Raw genomic sequence first — 28,000 nt, 5'->3', positions numbered from 1 at the left:
TCCTGCAGCCCCGTAGGGGAAAGGATAGCCTGGTTACATCCCTCACTGCAGGTGTCAACCCAGCCCCTGCCCATACTCCGAAGACACTCTGAAGCCCCTGCTCTCACCCTCTGCTGCATCAACCCTGTTTTACAAGCATGGTTTCTCCCCATATCCCTAATAATGTTGGCACAGGGCACTTCAGCTTCTGGAAGGAGACTGGCACAGTCCCCATGGACGTAGGCCCCCTACTTGTCCCGTGTGTGTCCTTTGCTCCCCTCCAGGACACCTCTATGCTGCTCAGTGGCTCCTGCTCTGTTCCCAGGTGGAATTACACAGCCCCACTGCTCCCCAGGGAACATGCCCATCACCTTGGTGTCCGGGCAGGCCTTGAGCTGCTTGTTTGCTCTGGCTTGGGGGCTGGGTCATTTCCCCGCAACCCTGTACCTACCTTACCCTCGCTGGGATTTCTGCTCTCCGTGGCATAGCAGGGAGCCAGCTGTGGCCTGCCTGGGAACCAGAAGACAGAGGCAGGCTAGCCTCACCCTGGAGTACAGTGAGCCCTGTGCCCACAGCCCTGCCAGGGCACCAGGGACATGAGGCGACTCCCCTCTGCCTTGCCCATGTCAGCCTGGTCCCATGCTCAGGTATATAAGTGATCAGGACAACTTCAAACCGAAAAGTCATTTTATTGGTACCATACATGACTCATAAATGGCACAAACTATGGAGGGGAAGAAGGAAGAAGGGGAAAAAAAAAAAAAGAAACAAGAAGGCATTACAGTGTGCCCATGGCAGTGAGGGCTCTGCACCCTCCACAGCAGCCCTGTGGCATGGTGTGGAGAATCGTACCTTAACTTAGACGCAGAGCCTCCCTCCTGCCACACCAGGTTCCCACCCTGGGATCCCACCCCCACCTGCAATGGGGCTGTAGGGACCCCTGTGCTTGGGGGCTGAGCCCTCCACCTCCAGCTTGCCCATGGAGGGGCCCAGGAAGCCACACAGGCATGTCTCCAGGGATCTTCAGCTTGAGGTCAGACCAGGGCTGACTTAAGGCTCTGTCTGCCCGCCCAACCACAGCGACAGCAGGAGGAGAGGACACACAGGGTGTTCCCCACCCCATCTCAGCAACCTCCTGCAGTAGCACCCCTGCAGCAGCCAGAGCCCCTGGGCACAGGCAGGCCCTCAGTGACACCTGCCAGCCCCCAGCCCCACAGGGCAGTGGGACACGGACTGTGGGATCCCCGGCAGGGAACTGGGGGGTGTCTGATGGAGAGAATGGAGTGCACCCCTCACTCCCCTAAACCTCAGGGCTGCTCCGCCTGCCCCAGGCTCCCTTACGCACGCAGACAGACACACAAACCTCTCGCACACACACTCTTACACACTTACACACCCACTAGGGCAGTCCCCCCTCCACAGCAGCACTTGCTGCAACCCCACCACGGGGCATGCCAGGGGGTTCCCATGGGCAGCCCGGACTCCCATCTTCCCCCAACCCGACTCCAAGGCTGCTGGGGTGAAGTGGTTAGGCAGCACAAACACCCTCCCCTGGCACCTCCCATCTTCTCCTTGGAAAAAGCCTTGGAAGGGATTACTTTTTTTCTCTTTTTTTTTTTTTAAACCAAAAAAAAACCCCAAAAATTATTATTTTTCTCATCATTTCCCCTAACATCAATGGAGGCACCTGCTCTAGTGATAACACATTGAAAGAACAGTATCGTACACACTGTCTACAGCGCGGAAATGTACAAGCACGAGGTACACGAACCCGAGGGGGGGAGCGGGGACAACAGCACACAAGATTTACATTGAGAAGGGAGGCAGGGGGCTGGCCCCCCCCGGCCTCTGGAGGGATTAGAAAGGAAGTCTGCAAAGTCTCTCCTTGGTTTGAAGCTCTCCGAACTGGATATAAAATGAGACTTCCAAGAGAAGAAGCCTGTACAAAAGTCAGGACAGGGTGAAAGGGCTCAGGACAGGAGGGGGGAATGGGTAAGGGGGCTGAAGGGGTATTTTCCCATTTTTTTTTCTTTCATTTTTTAAACTTACAATTTAATAATATTATTTTTTTTTCTTAAAAAAAGACAAAAGTAGGAGGTACCAGGAGCCAGGGGTTGCAAAGGGGCCCCAGGCAGACTCACGCAGGGTGGAGGGAAACACAGAGGCTGCAGGCAGGGAACAAGGGCACCGGCTGCTCCGGCAGAGCCGTGCCCCCCCAGCCCCCCACCACGCACTTCCTATATACAAGAGTCCCCCCATGGCTGTGCTGCGCTCTCGCTCTGGGGAGCGAGGGGAAGGTGCAGCAGAGTGGGAAAATGCGACGGGTCCCTATCTTCAACACCATCCCAGCACTGCAGGATCTGACCCTGGCCAGAGGAAGCTTCGTGGCAAGAGCCCGAGGCACAGGGAAGGCTTTTCATCACTGCCCCTCCCAACCAGCCCCACGATGGACAAGGGATGTGCAACCCCACTGCAAGTGGCTGCTCAGCAAACACCAGCCATAGGGCCCTGGGAAGAGGAGGGTCTCTGTGCTGTGCCAGACCCCAACACACGGCATCCGGGAACGCCGACCGCTGCCAACACCTCCCCACTAATCCCCCCTCACTCAGCAGGGAGGGGTTGGGCATGTTGGGACAGGGATGAGAAGCTCTCTGGGCAAGAAGCAGAAAAGAAGAGCAAAGGGGGAATAAAGAAGCTACGGCCCCGGAATCCCACCCCTGCCCTGGGGTCCATCAGGGAGGCAGGCGTGGGGTGCGGGGAGGCGGCGGGGGTGGCGGCGGGGGCTGCCTGCCCGGCGTGCACCCCGGGCCGTGCACCCCATCATCCACCGGCGCTGATCCGCCCCCGGTACCTCGCCGCTTCCCAGTCACTCTCCGTTGCAAATGTACAGGTAGATTGGTTGGGACTGAGTCCACGGGGCGGCGGGGGGGCCGTTACTGCGACGCCTGCGACGTGGGGTTCTCTGACTTGCTCTCCTGGCTGGAGGGTGGTTTGCTGTTCCAGGGGCTGTTGGCCCCCAGCGCCGGCGAGTTGTTGAAGCTGTCCTCGTCGTCGATGCCGTTGGCGGCGTCAAACTGCGTGTTCTCCAGCCGGGTGATGAGCCGCTCGTCCTCGTCCCCAAACTCCCCCCCCATCAGCGTGGGCTCGCCTACCACCATCACATCCTGAAAGGGGAGACGGTCCCGAAACATAATCGAGGTGGGGGGAGCCTGGGCCGCTAGACCCCCCTCTCATCAGTGCAGCCCTTTTCCCCAGCTGTAGGGCCACTTCCTCATCTCCACTGCAGAACCTGAGCTTGGGCACTGAGTGGGGCAAATGCATCCTCACTCCCTTGCAGGAGAGCAAAGGGACTCAGGGAAGGCAGCCAAGACACCCACTCCTTCTTCTCCCCATCACATGGGAAGAACTGGGGTGGTTCATATAGGCATTCCCTAGGGCTCTCACCCTAGCAGCTCCCAGGGGCAGAGAACCCTCCCCTCCACCCCAGAGGAGGAAGAGAGAATGGAAACGGGATGCTTACAGGTACCTGACTGGACAGGGCAAAGGTGCTGGCTGGGCTCTTCTTCTTGCTGTTGCTGTTGTTGGTGTTTCCCCCACCGGAGCTCATGGTGCTACCCCCCGACATCTTCCTTTTCCGGCGCTTGCTGGGCTGCTGCCGTGCTGGCTCGGCTGGAGGAGGATGGAGACATACATAGTCACTCCCAACAAGAGGAAGCTGGTGCCCCCCAGGCCCTTTTATGCAAACCCTGCTTCTTCAAGGACCACACTCCCCCTCCAGGCTGTATCACCGCCATCCTAACCTCCACAGTTCTGTTATCCTCCAAGACCAGAGGACAGGTGAGGGGGCAGGAACATTTCCATCCCTGCTTTGCTTTCCACAAACAGCTGGCAGCCCCCAGGCAGGGAGCACTGGCTGCCTGCAGCCCTGCTCTGCCCCACTGGGAAGGTAGACCAGCACAGGAAGAAGCCAAATGCCTGATTCACTACCCCCAGTCTCATTAAAGAGGGGAAGAACAGCTCTGGGGCTGGGAGAAGCTTGCAGCGTGGGCAGGGCCTGAGCATGGAGTCCCAGAGACCCCCAAGCAGCACAGCAGGCAGTGTGAGACTCACCCGGCGGAGCCACCATCCGCTGCCACTTCTGGAAGAGACAAGTCTTGAGGCAGTCCCGGGGACTGAGGCTGTAGGTCTTATGCCTTGACATGAGCTCCTGCATTGGTTCTAGAATTACACAGAGCTGCAGAGAGCAGACAGACACCATGTTAGATTGCAATGCTCTGAGCCCCAGCAAAATGGAGACCCTATAACCCTAACCCCTCTTCAGGCAGACGTTTGTGCTGCAATAATGTGAGACATGCCGTGAGCTTGTGGGATTAGCAGACCCACTGCTCCACAGCTTTCTACAGCCTCTCTGAAAGATCCCTTTTGCAAAGCTGGCCTTGCAGCCTACCCACACCCCAGGGCAGCCAGGCATTGGGCAGCTGAGAACCCAAGACATGGCAGAACTGCAACACCCTTCTTCTCGCACACTTACTCGGAGGTAGTTGAGTGTGGAGTTTGAGAGCCCACAGCGTGTGATGTTCTTGGATAACTGGTCCAGCATCTGGGGATCCTGTGCCTGGAGGTGAGAGGGACAAAAAGCTCAGCTGCATCCAGGCTGGGAACAGCCGTCCTGTGCCCCAGCCCGCGATGCGGGACTGAGTTGAGTTCCCCCAACCTGCACAGCAGCCTGAGGAGCTCTGCAGCCCTGTGTCACTCATGCCCAGGGGAGCTCCTGGAACTGTACTCACATGCATGGCAAGGATGCTGCGGGGAATAAGTTCTCGATGCTGGCGGATGCTGAAATGCCACGTCTTTATCCTCATCATGTCATCAAACATGAACTCCAAGTAGAGCCGCCCCTCCACGCACACCTGAGCAGGCAGGACACAGGGTCAGAAATACACTGACCCAGCTTCCCCCAGCCCAGATACCCTGGGAACCCACTGCTGCACACTGCTACACTCTCATAGTGGCTTGCCTCTGCCTTTCAGGAGTCTCAGCAGAAGCCACACCCACAAGCCCAAAATGCACAGCCTGGCAGGACTGTAGCCACCAAGAGGGAACAAAAAACCAAGGCAGGAGGGGCAGCAGAAGCTGTGGGCACAGGCAGTACCTGGGTGAACATGGGCTTGCCGTGCTGGGTGACCATGGTGCACTGGTCACAGTCCAACGAGACAAAGTTGTTGTGGAAGGACTCCTTGGGGTGCTTGAGCACGTAGTAGAGCTCTGTGGCTCCCCCTTCAAAGATGCTGCGGAAGTAACGGGGAATCAGAGTCCGGCCAATCGCTGCAGCAGGAAAAGGAGGAAAATAAGGTCAGTAAACCTGGCTCATCCAGATGTTCCTTGGAATGTACATGAAGAGAGTCCCCCCCCACGCCTTCTGGCTGGAAACAGCTCAGACACCCTCCCCACATCCCCTTGAGCACACAACTGTCTCCTGCTGAAGGGCAATGCCCTTAGGAAGGAACGCTCAAGCTGGTACTTACTGTATCTCTTTGGTCCATCCTCCAAGCAAAAAGTGATTGTTAACATGGCATCATCTTCAAAGAACTCTGTGGTGAAGGCATCCCACCACAGATTGTCACATTCCTGGGAAGATCCAGAGAGATGCTAAGTTATGGGGAAGAGAGACAAACAGACAAACAGACACTGGCTGCCAGGCACAGAGGCCATGTCCTCAACTGTCCTCAACCCACACAGGACTGCACTCTCAGCTGAGGGCTCGGAGATTGGGGTGATAAATCCTGTCCCACAGCCACATGTGGGAGAAGGTGGTGGGGGCCCTCACTGTTGAAATACTGCCCTGGCCAACCCTCACTCTCCCAATTGCCTACCTCTGTCCAGTTCTGCAGCCGCTTGTTGAGCTCAAATATCCTGTAGTCGGTCTGGTTCCCGTACGGCGTGTGCCTCCTGTTCAGAGAGCACAGCAAGCCATCAGAGGAGGAGGCAGGCACAGGCTGTGAAGGGGTACTGAGCCCACAGGGAAAACACATACAGCCCCTCCACAGCTGGCAGAGTCTGAGCAATCCTCCCACAAGCCCCAGCTAGCCAGCATGCTGGCTCTGCTGAGGCACTCCCACCACAGGCACAATTCCCCCCGAAGCAGGATCCACACCAGCCCCCCATGCTTACCCGATTCCAGGCTCCAGGTATGTCGGTGGGTACATAGGAGTAGGTCTAGCAGTGGAAAGAGATGCAGGCACGTCAGCACTAGCAGGGATCTCCCTGCTCACCATAGCTCCTCCCTCCCTGGCTACAGCAGGCAGTCAGGCTCACTGGAGATGAGACCCTCCCCACAGTGCAGACTGTACTTTGGCTGCCAATATCTGACAGCCCCATGGGGCGACCTATAGCCGAAACTGGGCTCTGATCCCACATCACTGGTTGCTTCTCCCCTAGGACCTAGCCAACTGCTCCTTGGGGACACCAGCTCCTCTGAAGCAGTAGCTGGTGCCAGGCAGGACAGACATTGAAAAAGGGGTTGTTTTGGCAGGAGTAGGGAGGGTTCCCTGTCATTCCAGGGGCTTGGCCAGGCAAAGCACTTGGCCTGACAGAGCACAGGACCTGGAGGCTTCCTTCATTCAGAATATCACTAGTTCTCAACTCACTACCAGCTGTGCCCGCCCCAGTTCCCTCTTTGCTGTTATGCTAACTGTGCACTGCAGTCTGTCTGCTGCTGGGAAGCATAACACAGAGTGCAAACTCTGGGGTGCAAACTACAGAGTGTCCTCAACATTGCAGAACCCTCACTGGGCCCCAGCTCACCCCACATCTCGATCCAGCATGGTGCCTGGGTGGAAGGGGGGAAAGGCGTTGCCGTTCGGGGGCTCCTTTGGCGAGTACAGCTTGAATGACTTAGAGGAACAGCCTGGAGAGAAAGAGAGAGAGGGAGAGAGAGAGGACACAGGTCAGTCAGGGGCACCCTGCAAGGAGAGACATCATGCTGCTGCTGCTGCTGAGAGGAGGAGGAGGAGGAGGAGGGACGATGCAGGACCAGTTAAGCCTTCATCAGCACAGCCCCATCGCTCTTCTGCTTCCTCCCTTGTGCAGGATGCACTCACAGGGTCAAGGCCAAGCTCTCAGGATCAGCAGCCAGAGGGCCCCAACCCCATCCCAAGGGTTTCTCAGTGGTACCCAAAGTTTGTTAGCTCTCAGCCGGTTGGGCTCTGAGGCCAGAGGGGGACAACCCAAGGGGGACAGTCCAGCTGGCGAGCCCGAAGAGGGCTGGCTGAGCCCTAGCCCTCCCTCCTGCACTGCTCCTAATCCCACTGACTGACCCGGGAATCACACAGGATCTTTTCGCTGACCTTTCTATCGTCATGGTGACGGGTGAATAATCGCCCAGAGGGATGGATGGCGGGTCCCCAGGCAGCCACCATCTGCCGCTCAGGCAGGCCAGTGGCCACCCGGATCAGGCAGACAGAGAGATCCCACACGCCAGCCCTCAGCTGTGATCAAACCACCCCAAAGCCTCCCTGCCCGCAACAGCATCAGGGCAAAGGACAAGAAGCCCATAGAGAGCCATAGGGTGTGAAACCAGCACACAACCTGGTATCCCCCAGTCCTGCCAACAGAAGCCATAAGGAATGACAGGCAGAGCCAGCCCCCTCCAGGCTCCTTAGGGGCAGTCCCACGGGCAGGGTCCCGGGAGCGGGGGCTCCGGAGCCCAGGCCGGCAGGACCCAGCACGCTGCGCCGAGACGCTGCCGAGGCACGCGGCTCCCGCCCTGCCGGCAGACGGGCTGGCCTGGACGGGGCGCAGCAGCGGGCGAGCCGCCAGCAGCTCCGGCTCCACCGGCTCAGCCGGCCCTGCCGCGCACAGACTCGTCTGCCCCCGTCCTGCCGCAGGCGGGCCCGAGCCGGGGCCGAGGCGGGATCCCCATCGGCTGCCCGCACACAGCCCTGCGAAGGGCACTTCCCAACGCCCACCGACTGCCGGGATTGCCACCCCGCACTGCAGAAAGCACAGCCAGCAGCGGAGGGAGGCGTCCCAGAGGCGCCAGACACACCACGGCCCCTCGGGGCTCCACTCCATGGCCAAGCTCTGCAGAAGGGTGCAGGGACAGGACCGGAGCAGCAGCTCGACCGTGACGGATACAGGAGAGCAAAGAGCACCACAGTCAAGGAAAGCCACCAGCACAGAGACCCAAGATGTCCAGCTTGTTGCAACGAACAGCTCATTAGCCAAAAGAGGTGGATAAACAAGGCATCACCTTCACCCCTGCCAAGACATCTGGGACCCGAAGTCAGCAGTCACAGGGATTGCACACACAGCTGAGCAAGGGCTGGTCAAAAATAGAGGGGGTCACCTCCTGAGCATTAAATCCAACTTTCAACAGGGGAAATGTATTTTACTTCTTGATTTTTCTAGGAGCCTTTTCATCACGTTTCCCCACAGCAACTGAATCCAGCCTCTCTCCAGCATCCACCAGGATCTACCAGTCCTATGGGGCTGGAGCCAGCCCAGCCACTCAGCCGTGGCTCACTGTTCCCACTCCTGCCCGCCTGCAGTGAGGATAAGTGGGACATGGCACAATTCCTCATATGGCTGCTAACAATGTCAGCCCCTTGCTCTTACTGAATGTTTTCATAGATAAAACAATTTTTAATAGGGAGTTTGGTGCTGGTCAGTTGCAGAGGAGTTTTTGTTTTCTGCTTTAACCACACACATCAACTTGTGCCTAACAGACACAATAATTCAGTCCAAACTGTACTAGAAATACAGCATTTCTACTTCCTCCATTCTGTTGTTATACAACATGACACTGAAGCGTGTTCAATGAATAGGAAACTTCCCAAACTTCTCAAACTTCTGTTGAAAACAAACCGATTCATTAGGCAGAGACAGGCTGGAGCACTGTTTATTTCTGGTCATCATGTCCTGAGGGGCAGAAAAAAAATCAAACCCAGTAGGTCTCATGCTTCAATTCTTTGTTTTTATTTCACTGACAAGACAGGAGAAGACTAAATTCCCAAAGCTTCTTGCTGTCCTCAGTCCCCATCTTGTTTCTCAGTGTGCAGGAAGGTCTCCTGGGGTGGGGAGACCAGGGAGACACATCATTCTCCATCCATTGTGCTTCTCATGCTCTTCCCTAGCTCCCTGCTGCTGGAGGTGGAACAGCAGATGAGCCAGGCCACCACTTCTACCCAAATCTACATTTCCATCCTGGGTCTTTCCCAGCAGGATAAAATAGACACGCCCTGCTCTTTGAACTCTACTGAGTGACCTGTGTCAGGATCTAGAGGGGTGGAGAGGCACCTGTTATGTGACCTCAGCAAGACTGGCACCCTGACCAAGTATTATTTTTAATGCAGAATAAAATATGTGGCTGGATTCAGCCGTTTGAAATAACACTAGCAACAGCCTTAGAATTTGATACAAGCTGTCTAAATTCTGCATTCACTGTAGACACACTACACACATTACATGAAGTAATGTAACTACTTTACAGCAGCAGAAACACCAACTTTCACTCACACCAGGTCTGCCTGGTCTGGGACACCCCTCCATCACCACCTCTTTCCTTCATACTGCCTGCAAGCCCTGTCCAGCCAGGTGCAGTGACACAGACCTGCAGGATGTGGCCCTTCCCAAGGCAAGCCCAGTGCCTGGCTCTAGCTGGTGTTTCTGCATGCCCCTGCTTTGCCTCTTGCTTTGAGCACAGACTCTGGGCAGGCTTGGTGCAAACAGGGTTGCTGCTTGGTGGCAGAACATGCAATGCCCCTGTGGAACATGAGACAACAGGAGATGCTTCCTGTGGCTGCTCACAGGTGCTGGCCCAGCGACACAAAAACATTGAGCAAGGGAAAAAATGAGGCTGACGCTGCATCTGGTGAGCTACCGGCCCAGGCAGGTCTGGGCAAACAGCACAGTGCTCGTGGCCAGGTGGGGTGGCTCCATGGCTCCTCCTCAGCAGGGAGGTGCAGAAGAAAACCCCGTGAAGGGATCTGACAGCTCAGCATCCTCTGCTGAGACCAGGTCCACAGACCTGCTGCAAAAGCGTGGGCAAGCAAAGGGCTTCAGGTGGGTGGCCACCCAGGGAACAGAAGGCAGGTGCCCTGCCCGTGACTCATGTACAGCCCAGCATGGCCCAGCCCTCCACATGCCTTCTCCTCTGCTGTCTCTGCTTGTGAACTATCAGCCCTATGGGGAAAGCTCTTCTGGTGCACTGTCCAGTGGATTTGCTGGAGCAGGAATGATTCACATCCTAGCTAAGCTCACAGAGCTGGGGAATGTCAGATTTCCCAGGGCACCAAAAGCACGATGGAGCCTCACAGAGCCACCACAGCCAGGAGACAGCAGGGTACTGTGAACCGAGACCAGCACCCTGGAGCTGCCAGCCTGGGCAGGGGACTTGGAAAGCAGGGAGGTTAAAAACCCTGCCTGACTCCCATAACTTCAGTTCACCATCAAAGAGCAAAGAACTGATGAGGACAAAGGCAAAGCAACATCAACATCTTGTTCTTCCTCTGCTTGTGGCTGCTATCCAGAATTGGTGCCCCCCTGCCAGACAGAAGCCATCCCTGTCTGGGCAGCCAAGGCGCTCTCTATGCAAGCAGCAAAGCTCACCAGTAAGGCAGAGGCTAAAAACATAAATGATGATAAAAAATGAAGAAGTGGGGCTTGAAAGGGGCCGCAGGGCTCCAGCTCAGGCGGGGAGTGTCCTGCTCCTCCCAGCAGACCGGGAAGAAGAGAGGCCAGCCCCAGCTAAAGGCAGCCGGTGCTTCCCGGCATGCTCCCTGCCTGCTTCCTGGCTGCCTAACGAGGCTTTAAAGTGTAAATAGCGGCATTGTTCCGCAGGGCTGCCTCCGTGGGGTGTGGGAGCCCTGATAGCGGGAAGAAATACATCTTCCCAGGCCAGTCCCGCTGGCATGAGGGTGTGTGCAGGGCAGCTTCTCAAATAATTCACGTGGTTTTGCCCAGTGAGAGTGCCTGCTGTCCGGGAAGTTGGCAGGGCTGGGAGGCAAACACGAAGTATTCAGAGTGACTGGGACAGGCAGAGGCACATGGAGCAGTCCATGGTCTGCCCCCACAAGCCTGCCTTCACCTCTTTCTCCTTTTTTTTGGAATAGAGGGGATTGAGAGAGGCCAGTTGCAAACTCTGATGCTGTTGTTAAGCCCACAGGAACCCAGGAGGAACCCACCAAGACACAGCCTGAGACATTATCAGTGACAGTATCAACTGAACTGAACTGATGAAGATGAAGCTCCCACAGGGCTAGGGTCTCCAAGGAAGAGGAGATACCACTTTTGGAGGAGACCATGTGCTACGTACTTGGCGGGATCCAGAGGCTGACCCCAGCCAGAACACTGCCAGGCCCTGACCTGTCCAAAGGCAAAACCAGCATCGCTGCCTGCCCAGCTGCATGCAGGGATTGCTCTCTTACTTTTCCCAAGCTGCACATCTGAGCCATCCACAGAGCTTATGTGGACCACAAGCAGCCTCCCTGCTCACACCACACCATGTGGCTGTGCATGGTGTCCCAGACCCAGATCACATCCTGTAATATTTGTGCAAATGTCCTCTACAGCAGCACACAAAGCATCTAAACCCAAGGGTGCTCTTCTCTGCACATCAGATCACAAACTTAGGGGGACAGCCAGAGAAGGGATAATTACCTGTAGCTAATTATTACAAAGTGACAATCTTGATGTAGGCTGCAAAGCAACGCTATCTCAAAACACCAGGTGAGAAGAATCTGGCTGGGATGTGGATTTGCAGACCAGGGCTCAGCATAGTCCAATAGCCCCAGCTCTGCCAGGGCCCAGGGTCTCCCAAGAAGAGAGCATCCTCTGGAGCTGGACATTTGGCTGGGGGCCCCAGGGAATTGCACTGCTCTGCAGTACCTAGGGACAGCAGGAGTCTCCCCTTTCCCATTTTGTTCCTCAGATGATTCAGACATGTAGATGGGGAATTCTCCAGGAGGGAAAAAGGGAGAAAAACACACCCTGCCAATTGCAAAACAGCCAGAAAATTGAATCACGTCCAAGGCTGCAAGCCCCAGATGCAATCCCACAGATAACCCAGTTTCAGCTCCACTACTATCAACTTACCACGAGGCAGTCATTTCCTGCAACTCTCAGGGAAATATCCCACTGTCCCTAATTACTCCTTTCAGTTCACTGTCTCAAAGATGATCCATAATCAAACGCTGTCGGTTTCAGCCTCAGGAACGCACCTTTCACATTTTCAGACACTTTCCCTCTCTGCCAAACCCTTCACCCCAGGGCCCTGCCATCCTGCAGCAACCAGGCTGACATCCCTCCTGTGCAGAACCGGCAAACAAACGAACAATGTGGTGTGGGCTGGAAAAAAAAAACCCTCTCAGCATACCTAGAATAAAAGCCTCCTGACAAACCAGGATCTCCATCATCATCAAAGGTTTTCTAGGCTCCGCGGCAACACAGAAAAATTTAGTTATATCTAACCATGCCGATGGCCCTGCAGAACACGAAACCAACATCCCTGCTCAGGGCTGCTTGCCTGCCACGCACACGGTGGAGCAAAACTACACAGCCCTGCATGGTATGGTGGGGTTATTGCTCAGGGCAGCCCTCCGCAGAGACAAGATCTGTCCAGGAGAGGCACAGCGCAGGGCAGTGGCAGCGAGGGGCCGGGCGGAGCGCGGGGGACCCGCAGCGATGCTGCAGGCGGCAGGAGCCCAGCGCCGCCGCCTCGGAGCGCAGCAGGCTGTCAGCCCCACGTGGCGCATGGAGGTTCGCGATCCCGGGATGCACCGCTGCCCTCGCTCCCAGAGCTGCACGCCGGGACGCGTAGTCTCCGGAGACAGCGGACAGGCCGCCTTGCTCCATGTTGCCTCCTAGGTGGAGCCCCGCAGCCCTGGCAGCCGGCCAGACGCCTGCTCCGGAGGGGGGGAAAGCTGAATAACTCCCGCCGCCAGGATCCAGCTGGCCTCGCTGGGGCAGCGTGCGCCCGGGGCAAACCGTGACATGATGCTGGCCACAAGGTCTGGACCGCTCACAGATGCCCATGGAGAGGAGGGACAGTGCTGTATGGCGGGAACAAACTCAGTGCAGATTACAAAGCACCTCCATTGCTTCTTCAAGCTGCCAGGGCAAGCCTCTGCCCTCCCGCTCAGGCAGAACTTCTCTCTCCTCACTACTTGGCTGAGAGGCATGGGAGCGGCTGAATGAGGGACAGGCAAGCTGCCGGCAGCACCGGGGACAGCAAATGCAGTGGGTGCTGGACTCACACCTCTGCACTGGCAGCACGTGCTGCCACTGGCGTCAGGACAACCAGTGCGGGACGGAGCCAACACCCCAGGAAGCAAAAGGACAGGGTATGGTCAAGCACACCTGCCTGGTGCTCCTGAAGGTGTGAGGAGCTCAGCCCCAGGGAAACCCTCTCACCCTAGCATCCCTGGTTACAACTCCACCCTAAACAACAGCAACCCATGGGGCAGCAAACCTCACTGTGGCAAGCATCACAACCCACAAACACACACACGGAGCAAACAACAGCAGGAGCACTCTGTTCCCCAGATCACTCAGAGGATGGGAGGTTTCCAAGGGAGAGGGCCAGGGGAAGTATTATCCTGCTCTGCCTCCACACAGGACTTTAGGTTCATATTGCTAATGCAGACATCAAGCTCACAGCAGTACAGAGCAGCAAGCACATGAAAGAGGGCATGCTGAGAGAGCCAAGCACTGCTGCCACCCTGCCAGCCATGGAACAAGAAAGGAGTCCTGGGGTTGGACTGGTCCATATCATCCTCTGCTCCCACATCCTAAGGGGCTGGGCAAGCTCAGGGCTGCCAGCCATGACTGCTCTCTGAAAAGATGCTGAAAGAGGCTCCAGGTCCCCAGCCTGGGGTACCTTTGCTTCAAATGAACTTCTGTAGCTTTTCACTGTCTTTTTCTTATTTTACATGGATTGTGATCTGCTCCTAATGAAGGGAAAAGTCACCAAACAACTGCAAAACTTTTGTGTTGCCAAATCTTTCAGCACTAGCCTTGTCCCCCTTGGATCACAAGTTTTCCTCTTTGAAGCAACACAACTTACGTGTCATTCTGCTCAGCACTACTCAGTCTTAAAGAGGTGCTCAGATCACAAATCTGGGATTTCTACAGCATCAGGAGTGGAAAGATCACATTTAGTTCTACTTCAGTGAAAACTATAATTTCTCCACTATGAGAACATTCCAAAACCTAATGCTTTAAAGAAACAAGGATACTTGTTTGTATTTACCTGTACTTGCAACAGAAGCAGTAAGACCTGATAACTGACCAGCACTGGAGGAATCACTCCAAAACTGTTCAGACAAGGTGCTATCAAAAGCATGTGGAGAACAATTGGGAATACCCTGGGACTGGAGAACAACTGGGAAGACCCTGGGATGCAGTGCTTGTTCTCACACCTGCCTGGCCCAGCCTCAAGCAGGCTCAGACTCTCCTGGTGAGAAGAAAGCAGGTGGTGGTTTGCAGTGTGGGTAAGTGCACATTGTGTGCCCCCAAAAGGTGACTCCCTATTAGACCCCAGAGCCTTGGAACCCTTTGCTCACACCTCACCCTGAGAGTGGCCAACACCTCTGTTTTTGGCTCCTGCTGCAGAACAGGCTTTGGCTAGGGATGGCAGTTACCCAGCAGGTTCCTGCCATGGTGCCTGGCTTCTGCCAGCTAAGGCTGCAGTGATGGGATTGGGGGCTGCCCAAGCCAAGGGAGACCCAGGAGTGCCTATTACCCATCCTGAGTGGCTGGGCTAGTAGTCTCTACTAAGCCAGCCATCCAAGATCAGGGCAGCCTACCACAGCAGGGTCTGCCAAAGGGGCTCCAGGAAAACATCTGCCCACCTAAGACACTCCTCCACAGCTCTGGCATGCATGCTGACTCCTAAACTGGAGCTCTGAGTCTTCCCCACTCCCAAGGGTGCTGCGTTCAGCCTCAGCTTGTTCCCCACTTCTGGCTGGCCCAGGTCAAGCCGGTGCTTTGTCTGCCAGGGAGGACGAGCTCCCTGTGCCCATGGCCTCCTGAGCTTGGCACCCAGCAATGCAGCTTCTGAGAGAAGACGTGTAGCCCTGACACGTTTGCGCCCCTTGGAGCTTTTATTCCCTCTGAAGCACCCGTGGGAGGCTGGCGGGACCCTCCGAGCAAGGATGAAGTTGCAGCAAGCAGTGAGGTGAGGCGGGTGAGTAGTCCCCAGAGCCGGGCTCTGGCCCCATAAACCCTGTGACAGCACACGCTGGGGGACCAGGAAGGCGTGGGGCAGCTGTCAAGGGGCTTCGGGAGGGGAAGGAACCCGGAGAAGAACAAAGGGAGCTGCAGGCTGGGATGGAGCAGGGCATAGCAGGGCGTGGGGGCTGCTGGTAGCACCCCACCAGGCTGGGGGTGTCACTCCAAAAGGGAATACGTGCTGGAAAAAAGGGAAGTCAGGGGAGAGGAGGAACACCACATGCAGGGAAGGGGAGGACAGACACGGGAGCTGGAGGGAAGGGAACGAGCTGAGGGGCCAAGGAAGCACTGAGCAGCTGGGGAGGGATAAGGGACAGAAGAACCGGGTAAGGATGGAGAGGTGAGCCGAGGAGGAAGAGGGGAGCCGGGGACAGGGAGAGCGGGGCCGGGGAAGCAGAGGGCGAGCAGGGGGCTACCGTGGGGACCGCGGGCCATACGGGGGCCCGGTGGGGAGCGGCGGCGCGGTGCGGCCGCGCACAACTTCGCAGACGCGGGGGCGGCGCAGGCGGGACCCCGGCCCTCACCTCCGCCGCCCGAGCGGGGCCGCCACCGGGGTGGGGGGACCGGGAAACTTCCGCGGGGGGGCAGGGGGGCGCGGGGGGCGGGGTGACTCACGGCGCGGCGGCGGCGGGCGGGGGTCCGGCGGCGGCGCGGCGGCGGCGGGCGGGCGGCGCGGGGCCGCCGCGGGGCGGGGCGGGCGGGGCGCGGGGCGGGGCGGGGGCGCTTCCTTTGTCTGCGCCGCGGCCGGGACCACAATGGCTGCGGCGGCGGCGGCGGCGGGGCCCGCTCCCCCCGCACCGGCTCCCCCGCCCGCGCCGCCCGGGGACCCGAGGGACAGCGGTGGCGCCCGAAAGGGGGTCCCCGGAGAGCTGCCCCCCCCTTCCCGCCCGGCGGCGGAACAGGCACTCCCCGGGATGGGGATGCGGGAACCGCGTCCCGCTGAGGATCTCGGCACCAGTCGGGGCAACGATTCTTTCCCTACTGCGAAAGTTTGAATAAAAATAGACCTTTTCTCTAGATTGGTTTCGGGGTGTCTGAAGTTTTTTCAGGATTTTTTTTTTCTTTTTGAAACTTGTTTCTCTTTCCCCCAATTTCGGAGGAATAAAGAAAAATACAACCGGTTTGTTTGGGAAGGGGGATGAAAAATAAAATGTTCCAGTTTGCAGTTGCCATCATACCTCCCAGGGCCTCCTTTCCTTGATAAAACGTCGACGTCTTTCACTTCGGAGATTTTACAAAAATTTCCATTAAGAAAATTTCCATTATTAAAAAAAATCCAACTTTTTCCATTCCCCTTCTGCCCCACATCTGCCCCTTGCAGCTTCTGCTCCTGCCCTGGCAAGTCGGACTGGCACAGACCTCTTCTGCCAGCCCAGCCGGCAAGCCCATGGGCTCAGTGCGCACACACAGACACACACACACACAGACACACACACACACAAACACACACACAAACACACACACACACACACACAAACACACACACACACACACACACACACACACACACACACACACACACAAACACACACACAGACACACACACACACACACACACACACACACACACACAGACACACACACACACACACACAGACACACACGTGCTGGTACAGCTCACCCTACACACACGGGCTGGTGTTCGCGCCGATGGGCTGGCATGCACTCGCACGCCTTCCCAAACGCCTCCCGGCACAGCCCCGGCTGGGTGCGCACCCATGCCTGGGGCACGCACACCCTCCCACATCCCTCTGCTTGCAGGGCCAGGCCCGCACCTCATCCCCTCCCCAAGCCTTGGGGTAATGCAGGCACAACCAGTCGGGTCCTGCCAAGCACACTTGCTTCCCCCCCCCGCCACTCCACGCCCAGCAGACACAGTGAGTGAAAAACCTCATCCACGATATTTTGGGGGTGTGCTATGTGCTCCCCTCTGTGCTTGCGCACCTCCAAAGTGTGAAGACTGGGGGCAGCCCCCTGCTCCCCAACCATGTTGCTGTCTGAAGAGTGGGACCAGCACTGAAGAGGGACAGGCAGCATCCTCTCACTCCTGTCCCCCACACCCATCGGCTGAATGAGGCTCCAACCCTGTCCTGCTCCACATCGCACCAGCATGATTGATTTCCCCTTCCTCTTGCAGACTACCCTGCATTATCATTTTCCACGGGCACATGCCTAAATAGACCAAAACTCAGTGCAAACCCCAGATTTACAGAGAGAAAAACTCAGTGTAAACCTAAAATCCTCTGTGACACCCTGCTCTGAGAAAGGCACAGGTAGCTGGAAGTACCCATGCTGTCACTGCCTTGATAACTGGGCATGGGGATGCTGCGAGTGCTCCAGCACGCTGCCCCTTCACTGCCTGTCCGGCCAGCCCAAATCTTGTGGCACTGGGTGAGATAGGCTGGAGCATGCTGACCCCCACTGCCATTAGGCCAAAAAAAGTGCTGGCTGCAACGCTGGTGAAAGCTATAGGATGACACAGCCCTCCTGGCCAAGAGGACCATTAAACACAGTCCACTTGCACCCTATTCCCACTCTAACGCACAAAGACATAACAAGGCACAACCACCCACCAGGACTCAACACCACACTGCTACTGCAAAACAGTGAAAAAAGGGGCATTTTGTCCCCGTATTAGACTCCTGGCACCAGTGCCATGGCCAGGGGATCAGAGAGCAGCCCCCATTCATCCCCAGGCCCAGCCCAGTGCATCCACAGCAAACATGCCTGGAGCAATTTATCCCGGGGCTCAGCAGCCCTCCGGGACTGCTCACGTGTCCCTGCTCAGCTCTGACGACAGCACTGGACTGGTCCACGTGGCTGCAGCAGCCCCAGCTGTTTATGGTTATAGCCGAGTTAATAATTAAATAGATGCTGGATGGAGAGCAGAAGGGTCTGGGATGCAGCTGGGAAGCGTGTGTGGCAGCAACGGTGTGGGAGAGCCCCTTCCTCATGATGTGCTCATGCCCACACTGAGAGGGGAGCAGAGGACTACCCAGTTTTTGTTGTAAGGCACTGCATCCCCCAGATCACAGCCTCCACTCTCCCCTAGCAAGGGCCCCATGCCTGCCCAGTCTCCCCAAAGTCCAGCCCTGATCCAACATCAGGTACAAGTCTCAGCCCAGGGAACTGGCAGCAGCTCGGGAGCAGGAGTGAGCACAGGGATACATCCGGGACAAATGGATGGGAAGAGCCCGGTGGCGACCACGGTAGCCAGGGGATGCCCAGGTCTCTCTGATCTCTGTGGCCATGGCTTGCTGTGCATGCAGAGTATGCATGAGGGATCCCAGGTGAGCAGGGCAGCCGGCAGGACACGCTCACACTGACACCCAGCCGGGCCCTGGCAAGCGCAGGCGTAGAGCAGGGCCGCGGACAGGCGCTTACATAAAAAATAGTAATAAAAATCTGCTAGCTCTGCAAACAGCACAGCCTGCACCGGGAGAGAGACTGGCCTGGCACTTACAAACCTCATGGACTTGTCGGAATAGCAGCCAGACCTGGGCACCCATGCAGATGCAGCCTGCAGCAGTGCAGCACAGCATGCATCCTGGAGCCTCCCCATTTCCAGAACACAAGAGCCAACCCCTCAAATCCTACCACCCTTCAAAAAAAACCAAAAAAGGTTTGTTTCCCTGTTTCTCAAGGAGGGGCTTCTCTACCCCCCCAAGCTATGCATGACCAGATAAAAAGGAGTTCTGGGGCAGGAGGGGCCCCCATTTTTGGCTGGAGAAGCCATGGCTCCATCTCTCCAGAGGAGGTTTGGGGGAGGCTGGAAACTACATGGTGAGTCATACCAGGCAGGCAGCAGATCCTGGGGGCTCCTGGGATTAACCCTTCAAAACCAGAACCACTTCCAGACACCCAGAGGCAGAAATAAAGCCAAGAGGGTGGGAAAAAGCTGCCAGAGCAGGATGGGAAGTTACAGGGCCACATCTTGAGCATCCTGCATGGGACAGAGAAATCAATCTGAGTATGTGAGCAGTGAACAAGCAGCAACCAAGTGCATGCACTGGTGCCCATCCCCTCCAAAACAAGAGGACATGGAGAAAGGTTACAGTGGGGTGCAGAACTCCAGAGTGCATGACGTTGATACGGGGTGTCCACCCTCATGTCACACCTTGTTCCTGTGTGGTGGGTCAGCCTCATCACCACTGGGCTGCTCACAAGCTCCAAGGGGAAGGTGCAGTCCACAGGAAAGCTTTGGCACATCCTGCTATAAGGGGTTTTCCCCATGGCACCCGCACCAAACACCTCAGTGTTCCTGCGCTGTCCCTGAGACGTCGCAATGCACATCCTGCAAGAGCTCAGCCCCAGCATGGCCACCCACAGCAGTGAGCCTCAGTTCCTTTGCAGAAGCCTGGGGCCAGCCTGCCAGAGCTGCAGGGTTTTAAAGCTCCTCCAGAGCCTCCAGGTGGATTCTCTCATGTTACAAGAATGATTCGTTTTACAGCCCCTTTCCTAGCCTGAGAACCCATAGCAGGGAGGGGGTGACAAGCAGCACGGCTGCACAGCCCCAGCATCCTGTGTCTGCCCTCTGTCCCCCAAAAACAGACCATGTACCCCTCCAAGGGACAGGCACTGCTGCTTCAAAGAGAAGCCAAACATAATTCTCAACACCCAGCCATGCAACTCCAGGAGCTCAGCCCTCATGGGAGAGCACCCTGGTCCTTGGCCCACTGTTGCCCCCTCTTTCCCTCCACTCTCATCTCCCAAGCCACAGAGGACCCTTGGCATCCATAAGAGACTTACTCAGCCAGGAGCTGCCACCCAGCAAACCCCCACCCACTAAAGCTGCCATTCCTCCTGGTACCCCCATGTCACTGTACGCTCCTACACTGGAAGCTCCCCTGGGAGAAGGTAAGGGACATCTTCCAGGGCCATGGCTGTACATGGTTGACTAGAACCAGGTAACTCTCCACCAGCTGAGCCCACCTCCTGCCACCCCCCCACACGGCGCTGCCAAACACTCCGGAGCAGCTCTCCGAATATAGCAGCATCAAATAGCTCCATCAATAATGCATTGCTTCTGCTTCCTCTCACTGCCGTGTTTTCGTTGCTAACATGCGTGTCCTTCCTGTTAGCAGCTGCCTCCTCCCCACCAGCTAGGCCAAGCAGGGACACAGCCATGGTGGGATGGTGACGGCAGCTCCCACAGCTCCAGGTCCAATTCCTGTAGGGACTGACTTAGAGCCCCATCTATTCCACCTGGCGACAGCTTGGGGTTCTGGGGGGGAACCCTGCCACCGTCCAAGCCTCCCGCTGCGCACGCGCTGGCAGCAGGCAGGGCGACTCGGCATGCCGTGGCTGCCCAAAGGATTTGGCAGGGGCACCAAGCTGGGAGGAGCATAACGACATCTCCCCAGCCTCAGCAGGGAAATGCCCCTCTGCATGGACTTCTGGCAGCCAGGCACTCCCCATACCAGGTGGCACCCCCATTCCCAGCTCCATGTGATGCCGCACCACATCAGGCTGCTCCAACAGCTCTGTGTTGCCATTCCCAGCAGGGAGAGAGCTCCTGCTGCCATGCTCCTGCCTGCCCCTGCCCGCAGCTGCCCCAGGCTCACCCCGGGCCAGTTGGAGCAGGCAGGTTGGGCTGCCTGGACCTGCCCCATGCCCAGCAGAGTTGCGTGCCTGCAATGCCATGAGCTGTGATGGGCTCCCAGTGGGGAGACAGGAGCTGGTGTGGGGCAAAAGCTGGCATCCACCATTCTGCAGCTGCTCGCAGCAGGCAGGGACAACCTCTGCCCTGGAAGGGAAAACCCCTCAGGCTGCACAAGACCCTGGCTGGAGTAGAACGTAGGTAGCAGAGCAGAGGTTGGTGCAACTGGCTGCTGCAGAATGGTTCAGCATCCCAACACTGCCAATGTCCCAGCCTGGCTTGGGCTGCAAGCACTTTGTCCAGTCACCTGGGCTGTACTGCAGAAACCTGGCTGCATACACAATACCTGTCCCTTGGTGTGTAGCAGAGGGCCCGACGCTGCTGCTCCTGCAGAAAGCAGGGGCCCTCCCACTCCCCCTGCCTGCTCCCCTGTCACCATGGGGCCATCCTGGGGCACAAGCACAATTACCTTGGTGCAGGGTAACCTCTGCTACCTGACTATGCATTCTACAAAGCCGGGCAGAGAGAGACTCTGCAAAAGGGGGGCAGGAGCTACTTCCCCCAGGCCCCCCAAAGGAAGTGGCAGCACAGGGGTGCAGGCAGGGTGTTATCGGTCACCCTGCGGGCAGGGCGGGTCAGGGCTGGACAGGGGCCAGTGCCTGCCACAGCAGAGATTACACCTCGGGTTTAACGTTCATCCCGATCCATGACCTGCCCGGGAGAGAAAGGGGTGAGCTGCACTGGCAGGCTGGTCTGACAGCTTTGGGGACTCCTGAGTCCCACCAGCACCCCTGCCCAAAGGGACAGCCAACACTGGTGAACAGTCTACTCTCCCACACCCCCACGAGCATGCAGCAGCAGCGAACCTCCCAAAAACCTGCCAGCATCACCCCTGCTGCAGCCACCTCAACCCTGCCCAGCAGAGACCCTGAGACAGGGACAAACTGCTGCCACTATCCCTGCTCCAGGTGGGGCCCAGCAGCCCCCTGGCAGCCCTGCCTGCTCCCCAGCACCCTCCCCCCCAGCAGCGGCAGGAAACCACAGCTGCAGCCTGCGGGCAGCTGATAACGGTCACCCAGCCCCATCCTGCCTGCACCCCACCACCCGCGGAGCTGTCCCCACACCCACTGCTCCCCAGGCCCAGGGGTGCACCCACACCATGCACAACGGCAGCCCCAGGGCCCAGTGTCACCCTGCAGAGAGCTGACAGTGCAGCTGGTGCAGCAGGACACACCAAGAGCTGTGCATGGGCACCATGCTCCCAAGTGTCCCATCATGCTCCTGGCACACCACGCAGACCCACGCCTCTCTGCTCCAACAACATGGATACGGTGGGAGAATCCCAGGGCAGAGGAGGGGAGGAGAGGGTGGCATGAAATTGAGTGATCTGAAATTAAAAGAATGGGCAGGGGACACTTGAGCTGTCTGGGGGCACACAGCCACCTGGCCAGTGCATTCCTGGCCACAAGCCCTCCCAGATGGTACCTCCATGCCATGAAGGTCCCAGCCCCCAGGGATGGGACCCTCCCCACTCTCCAGAGAGCAGCTTTCACAGCAGTTTGTGTTGAGCAGGTAACATTCCTGGATTAAACTTGGGGTCCAGTGCAAACACACAGCACAGAACCTGCTGGCACTGGTGTGGAACTAACCCATCCAGGATTCTTCTGGAAATCCTGGGTGAGCTCACATTGGCCCCAAGGAGCTCTGTGATGGTACCTCACACCTACAACAGGACCCCTGAGGAATCCCTTCACTGATCACCAGACAGCCACAAACCCATCCTGACTTTGCCACAGCATGCCAGAAGTGGGCAGGCAAGGCAGCACACATAGTATCTAACCTCAAGCACTTCACCGCTGAGGAACGACAGGGCACATAACACCTTTCATCTAAACATCACTGGTAACATGAAGAAAGCCCGGACTAGAGCACACCGATAGGCACGATGAGGCCTGGGGATCCCTAGTGCTCCCCTCCTCCCCAACAGGCCCAGGGGCACCCCAAGGTGGCAGGCACTCCGGGGGTGTTAGGGAGCCAGAGCCCAGGCAGGACAGGGCTGCCTGCCCCCCCGCCGCGGCTCTCAGCCCGCTCGCTGCCATCCCTTTCCCAGCGCATCTGTCGCAGAAGGCATGTGGCACAGCTCGGCCTCGTGACGGTGGGGGATGCACGGCGCCAGCTCGGCAGGAGGGAGGGATACGGCAATGGGCCGTGCCCTGGCTGGACATGTCCATCCCGGGACCAGAAGCATGTAGCTTGGGAACCTCTCCCTCCTGCCAGAGGGGTGCACATGCTGGCTCTCTGCAAGGTGTCCCAGGGAAGGTGCTGACCTTGGGAAAGTTGCTTCCCTGCCATGAAGCTGGAGCCAGCCCGGCAGGGAGGGAGAACAGCTCCACTCTGCTTTGCTTTCCTCCTCCCCCTCTGCACTGACACCATCACTACAGGGGGAAAAACAATGATAATAATAAAAATAATTAAGAAGGAAAGTGCAGAGCATGCTGGGAGAGTGAAAGGTGCTCCCAGGGGTCAGGGCCCCGCTGGGGCCTGGATGCCAAGACCTGTCTGCCGGCCCTGCTCCAAGCAGCCCTGGGCACAGCACCACCGGCACCAGCACCAGACAGCTGCTGCTCCAGCCTCTCCCACCTCCACTCGGAGCCCATTACACTCTTGCTGCTCACCTCTACACATATGAGGAGGGGGGAAAAGCCCCCCTCAGGCCTCCACTGGCCCCAGCAGCTCCCCACCATCCTCAGGCACAAGAGTGCATCAGGTTCCCAGCTGAGCAGCCTCGCTGCTCCAAAGCTCTTGCAGAGGTGAAGAAAGGAGCAGGGAAACATCACTGGAGAGGTGCGAGGAGCTGCGGTGGGGCACGATGCACCCCCAGGCATGGCAGGGAGTACATCACCCCTCTGGGAGGGCACAACTTGGAAGGGGGGCAGCCAAACCCCCCCCCCGGCAGCAGCTCCCAAGCTGGAAACTCCTCCAAGTTAATGCAGCCCCGAAGAGCAGCCTGGGCAGAGCGGCTCATTAAATGTTTCTGGCTGGCGGGAGGCCAGCGGCAGAGCTTGTTTTTTCTATATTCCGATAAACAGTCCGGGGAGGGGAAGGGGGAGGGGGGCGCAGGCTCTGGATGTGCCACCCAGCCCCGGCGGGGGAGCGGGGGAAAAGGCGGGGGGCACGAACACTGCACGGCAGCCTCGTGTCCTCCCTGCCCTGGGGCAGCGGCCAGGGGCGGCCTGGGGGGAATACAACACGTGAAGCCATCTACAGGGATACTCCCAGGTGCGGGGTGACCCCACGGCTCCCCATCACCGCACCGAGGAAGGACCCCCCTCTTTGCGCCCACCAGCATGCCGATGACATTCCCAGTGGCGTGGGGCCAGCTCCTGGGGAATACGACGGGGCCCCAGCGCTGGTCGCCACACGGCCTTGGCCCCGCCGGGCGGGACCCCGGCCAGGGTGGGGGTGTCGGAGGGGAGCCGTGCCCCCGGTGCGGGTGCCCCCGGTGCGGGGTGCCCGCGGGGCGGGTGCTGTGGCTGCTCGGCCTGGCTCGCAGGGAGGTTCACGTGACTTTCTGCTTGAGGAAGCAGCGCTCTGGCAGCTTCCAGTGGGAGATGGAGGAGGAGGAGGAGGATGGGGGAAGGGGCCGCCTGCCTTCACAGAAACACGGCGGCGAGGCGCAGGCAGCACAGGGGCGGGGGGCCGCCGCGCAGGGGCACCCCTTCCCCACCCCGCTTATCCACTGCAAACCCTCGGCAGAGGCGGCTCCGGGGGAGGCACGGGCACCGTGTGCTGTCACAGAGCCCCACTGCCTCCGGCAGCCCCCCCAGCATGGGGTTCTGGCCTGGCAGGAGGTTCCCTCGGGACTACAGCGATGCTGCCACGGGAGCTGGGTTGAGGAGCGTCCCTGCTGTCCCCCCCACAGGGACCCCATGTGCCAGATACCCAGGGAAATGGAAGAACCTCCTCCTCAGGGCCCCTCAAACTTGACTCCCTGTCTGCTGGCCAGCACCACGGGGACCTGGTGCTAGACAAGGTTCCAGCAGCCCTCCGAGGCTGTGCCTTGTTCCTGGCACAGCAACGTTCTGCACGCAGCAGCAGGCAATGCAGCCAGGCCAGCTGCCCCAAACCTGCCCCCAAGCCCAGGTGTGCAGATGAGTATCCCTGCAGCAGCACCCTCCCAGGTGCTGAGACCTCACCAACTCATCACACCTTCTATGAGTCCTGCAGCCTTACTAGCCCGCAGGCTCCAGAATTAGGAACAAGCTCTCCAGCAGACACCCCACAATGGCCACGGTGAGAGAGACACACAGCATCCATGTCCATCAGCAGCATTGCCAAGCCTCTGCAGGGACACTGTGCCTCGGGAGCTGCAGCACCCCACAGACCTACTGCCTGGCCACAGGGGCACTTCGGGGTCACTCTTCACAGTAGTACCATCTGCATGCCTGCCCAATGCCCCTGCAGCATTCTGCCTGTGGGGTCCCAGTTCCTGGCTGGTACCACAAGCCATGTGCTCTTGGGTCCCATATCTCTTAGTCCAACAGATCTCAGCATCCATGCCACAGGAATCCCCGCACCCACGCCATGGAGTCCTAGCCTCCACAACCACATCCCAGCTGACCCATGCCACAGGGTGCCAGCCTCACAGCCAGACCCCAGCACCCATGCCATGGGATTCCAATCCCACAGTCAGACCTGAGCATCCATGCTCTAGGGACTCCAGCTCTTCAGCTGGATTCCAACAGCCCAAATCATGGGGATCGCATCCCCGTGGCTGGACCTGATAGCCACACCATTGCGACTCGGACTACAGTTCCCATAGCTTGCTGACAGCCACTGCTTATCCCCAGTAGCAGCACCATGGTCAAACCTCAGCACCTACACTGAAAAGTCCCCTGTGTTGTAGTCAGCTCCCAGCAGCCATGCCCCAGGAACCCAGCCCCATAACCAAACACCAGCACCAATTCCACGCAGACCCCAGCACCAATGCCAGATGCCAGCACCAATGCCATGGAGACCCCAGCACCAACGCCGTGAAGACCTCAGCCCCATAGTCAGATCCCAGCAGCAATGCCATGCAGTCCCACAGACCCAACACCATGGAGAACCGATTCCCATACCTGGACTTCAGTACCAAAGCCTTAGAGACCCCAGCATTAATGCCACGGAGACCCCAACACCAATGCCATGGAGACCCCAACATTGCCATGGAGACACCAAGCAACAATGCCATAGAGATCCCCAGTCCGGGAGATACCAGCCCCAAAGCACAACAGCAACACCAATGCAGTGGGGGACCCTAGCCCCACAGCCGGACCCCAGCGCCCATTCTTAGGGAACCGAGCCCCACAGCCGGACCCCAACACCAACACCACAGGACCCCAGCCCCACAGCCAGACCCCGACACCACCGGGGCCCCGACTCCGTAAGTGGCTCCCCAGCTCCCCACCCAGCCCCGATGCCGCGGGGACCCCAGCCCCAGGGGCGCCCCCGCCCCGCGCCCCGTCGCCGCGCCACTCACCAGGGCATGCACAGCCCACTGACATCTTCACATGCCTGGCCCGGCCGGGGGTCGCTGCGCGCTGCCCGGGCCGCGGGGGTCTCGCATGGGCGGCGCGCCGCGGGCTCCGGCGCGGAGGGCGGCGGGTAGCGCCGCGGCCAGAGGCGGGCGGGCGTGCGCGCCGCGAACCGGCTTAGCAGCGGCGGCAGCGGCAGCAGGAGCAGCGGCGGCGGCGGGGGCGCTCGGGGCGTTCGGGGCGGGGGCCGCGGCGGTGGAGCGGGAGCGGGGGCGGGGGCGGCTGCGCCGGCGGCGGGCGGGTGGGGGCGCCTCTGCGCGTGCGCGGGGCGTCCCGTTTTCCCCCCCGCCGCGAGCGCGTGCGTGTTGCGTGCGTGCGCGTCTTCCCCCCCCCCCCCCCCCCCGGGCTCGTCGCTGCCGCCACTGCCGCGCGCACACGCACGCGCCCCCCCGGCCCCCCTCCAGTCCCCGTGAGGGGCGGGGGGATCCCGGTGTGTGAGGGGGGGTCCGCGAGGGAGGTCACGGAGCGAAGGACAAGGGGACCCCCTCCGCTCCGAGGGGCTCTCGGCGCTGCCCCTGGGGTTTGCAGCCGTTGGAGCAGGGGTAGCGCTATCCCCAGACCCCCGTGTATGGGTGAGGGTCCTCAGGGCTGCGGGAGCTCCCGGGGGCGGCGCAGTACTGAGGCTTCTATCCTGCCCCCCCGCCGCAGCCGGGGCTGGTCTTCCCAAAGCCCGAGAGAGACCCGAGTAGGGACGAGTGCTCAGGGACCCGTGTCCGAGGCCGCCGATGGGCGCCCCGGGTGTCTCAGGACTGCCTGTTGGGGTTTCCACCTGCGAGGCCGTGAGGACGAGCAGAGGACGCCACGGCTGTTCCGCATGGAGGAGCCTGCTTAAGGCTTGTGCGTTTTGGGACCTTGCCAGTCTCCCAGCCCCGGGGCACGGGGAGGACACGGCGCTGTGGAGGTTGTAGGTGGGAGGGAAGGGGCCAGAGAGGGCCGGGGGTGCAGGAAGGAAGGAGGCTCCCAGCAGCGCTTTGCACAATCAGGGACATCGTGACCGGCGTTTGCTGTGCCTTGTGCGGGGATGGCAGAGGCTTGTAGACAGGAGGCTGGGAACTGCTCTGGTCTGTGCTGCACCCTGTGCCGGAGGGATTTGACAGCATCCCGGGCGAGGCTGGGTGCCGGAGAGACGCCAGCCAGGGCAGAAGCAGCAGAGCACCATATGGACAGGGTCTCCCTGAGGGACACCCGCCCAAGAGGATCTCACCAGGGATCCTCCCCTAGGCCCACGCAGCTCTGCTCCTGCATACCCGCTGTGGGGCCAAAGCCCAGTCTGCAAAAGCAAGCACTGTCCCTCTACTGCTCTGCCAAGATGCAGCCCCAGCCCCACGATGGGAGCAGCGTCCTGGACTGAACAAACTGCCCCGGGGAGCCAAAGCCCTCAATTCGCTCTGAAAGGGCTAACTCCAGCCCATCTGCTCCTGCCTGGGTGGGGTTCACATTCTTCTTTACTGAGTGGAGTGTCCTTTAAGCATCTCACTGGGTTTTGAGGTCTCTTTTGCAGGCCGTGCCTATTAGCCCTGAGCAACCTGCCCACCCTGGGTGCTGCACAGGCCGAAACTGGATGGCCCTGAACAGCATCTGGCTGTGCCTGGCTGGGGAGTGGTCACATCAGAGAGGA

At 58.9% G+C, this 28,000-nt stretch overlaps 1 protein-coding gene across 2 annotated transcripts; it reads right to left on the bottom strand.

Annotated features, from left to right (window-relative positions):
- Positions 1–648: 648 nt before the first annotated feature.
- Positions 649–26,614, bottom strand: LDB1 (LIM domain binding 1). 2 transcript variants are annotated; one of them, XM_079311918.1, is made up of 11 exons: positions 26,328–26,614; positions 6,784–6,886; positions 6,151–6,195; positions 5,853–5,928; positions 5,505–5,607; positions 5,132–5,304; positions 4,767–4,889; positions 4,511–4,594; positions 4,090–4,213; positions 3,506–3,648; positions 649–3,143 (listed from the first exon to the last, which is right to left on the bottom strand). In XM_079311918.1, the coding sequence occupies exons 1-11, from the start codon at positions 26,350–26,352 to the stop codon at positions 2,913–2,915; spliced, it is 1,230 nt and encodes a 409-aa protein (XP_079168044.1). In that variant the 5' UTR covers positions 26,353–26,614; the 3' UTR covers positions 649–2,912. The 2 variants fall into 2 exon arrangements, with proteins under 2 accessions (XP_079168044.1, XP_079168043.1); XM_079311917.1 differs by having other exon boundaries at positions 3,500–3,648; positions 26,328–26,613.
- Between the last annotated feature and the right edge of the window lie 1,386 nt (positions 26,615–28,000).

This window comes from Erithacus rubecula (genome assembly GCF_903797595.1).
Source record: "Erithacus rubecula genome assembly, chromosome: 9".
Classification (NCBI taxonomy): domain Eukaryota; kingdom Metazoa; phylum Chordata; class Aves; order Passeriformes; family Muscicapidae; genus Erithacus; species Erithacus rubecula.
The sequence above is the reverse complement of the archived record's forward strand: the minus strand, read 5'-3'. Positions and strand labels throughout refer to the sequence as shown.

Excerpts from the sequence above, each read along its gene's own strand:
- LDB1 (XM_079311917.1), bottom strand. The coding sequence starts at position 26,352 with ATGTCAGTGGGCTGTGCATGCCCTG. Across the intron at positions 6,887-26,327 it reads AGTGGGCTGTGCATGCCCTG|GCTGTTCCTCTAAGTCATTC; the intron begins GTGAGTGGCGCG and ends CTTTCTCTCCAG. Across the intron at positions 3,649-4,089 it reads GCGGATGGTGGCTCCGCCGG|CCGAGCCAGCACGGCAGCAG; the intron begins GTGAGTCTCACA and ends ATCCTCCTCCAG.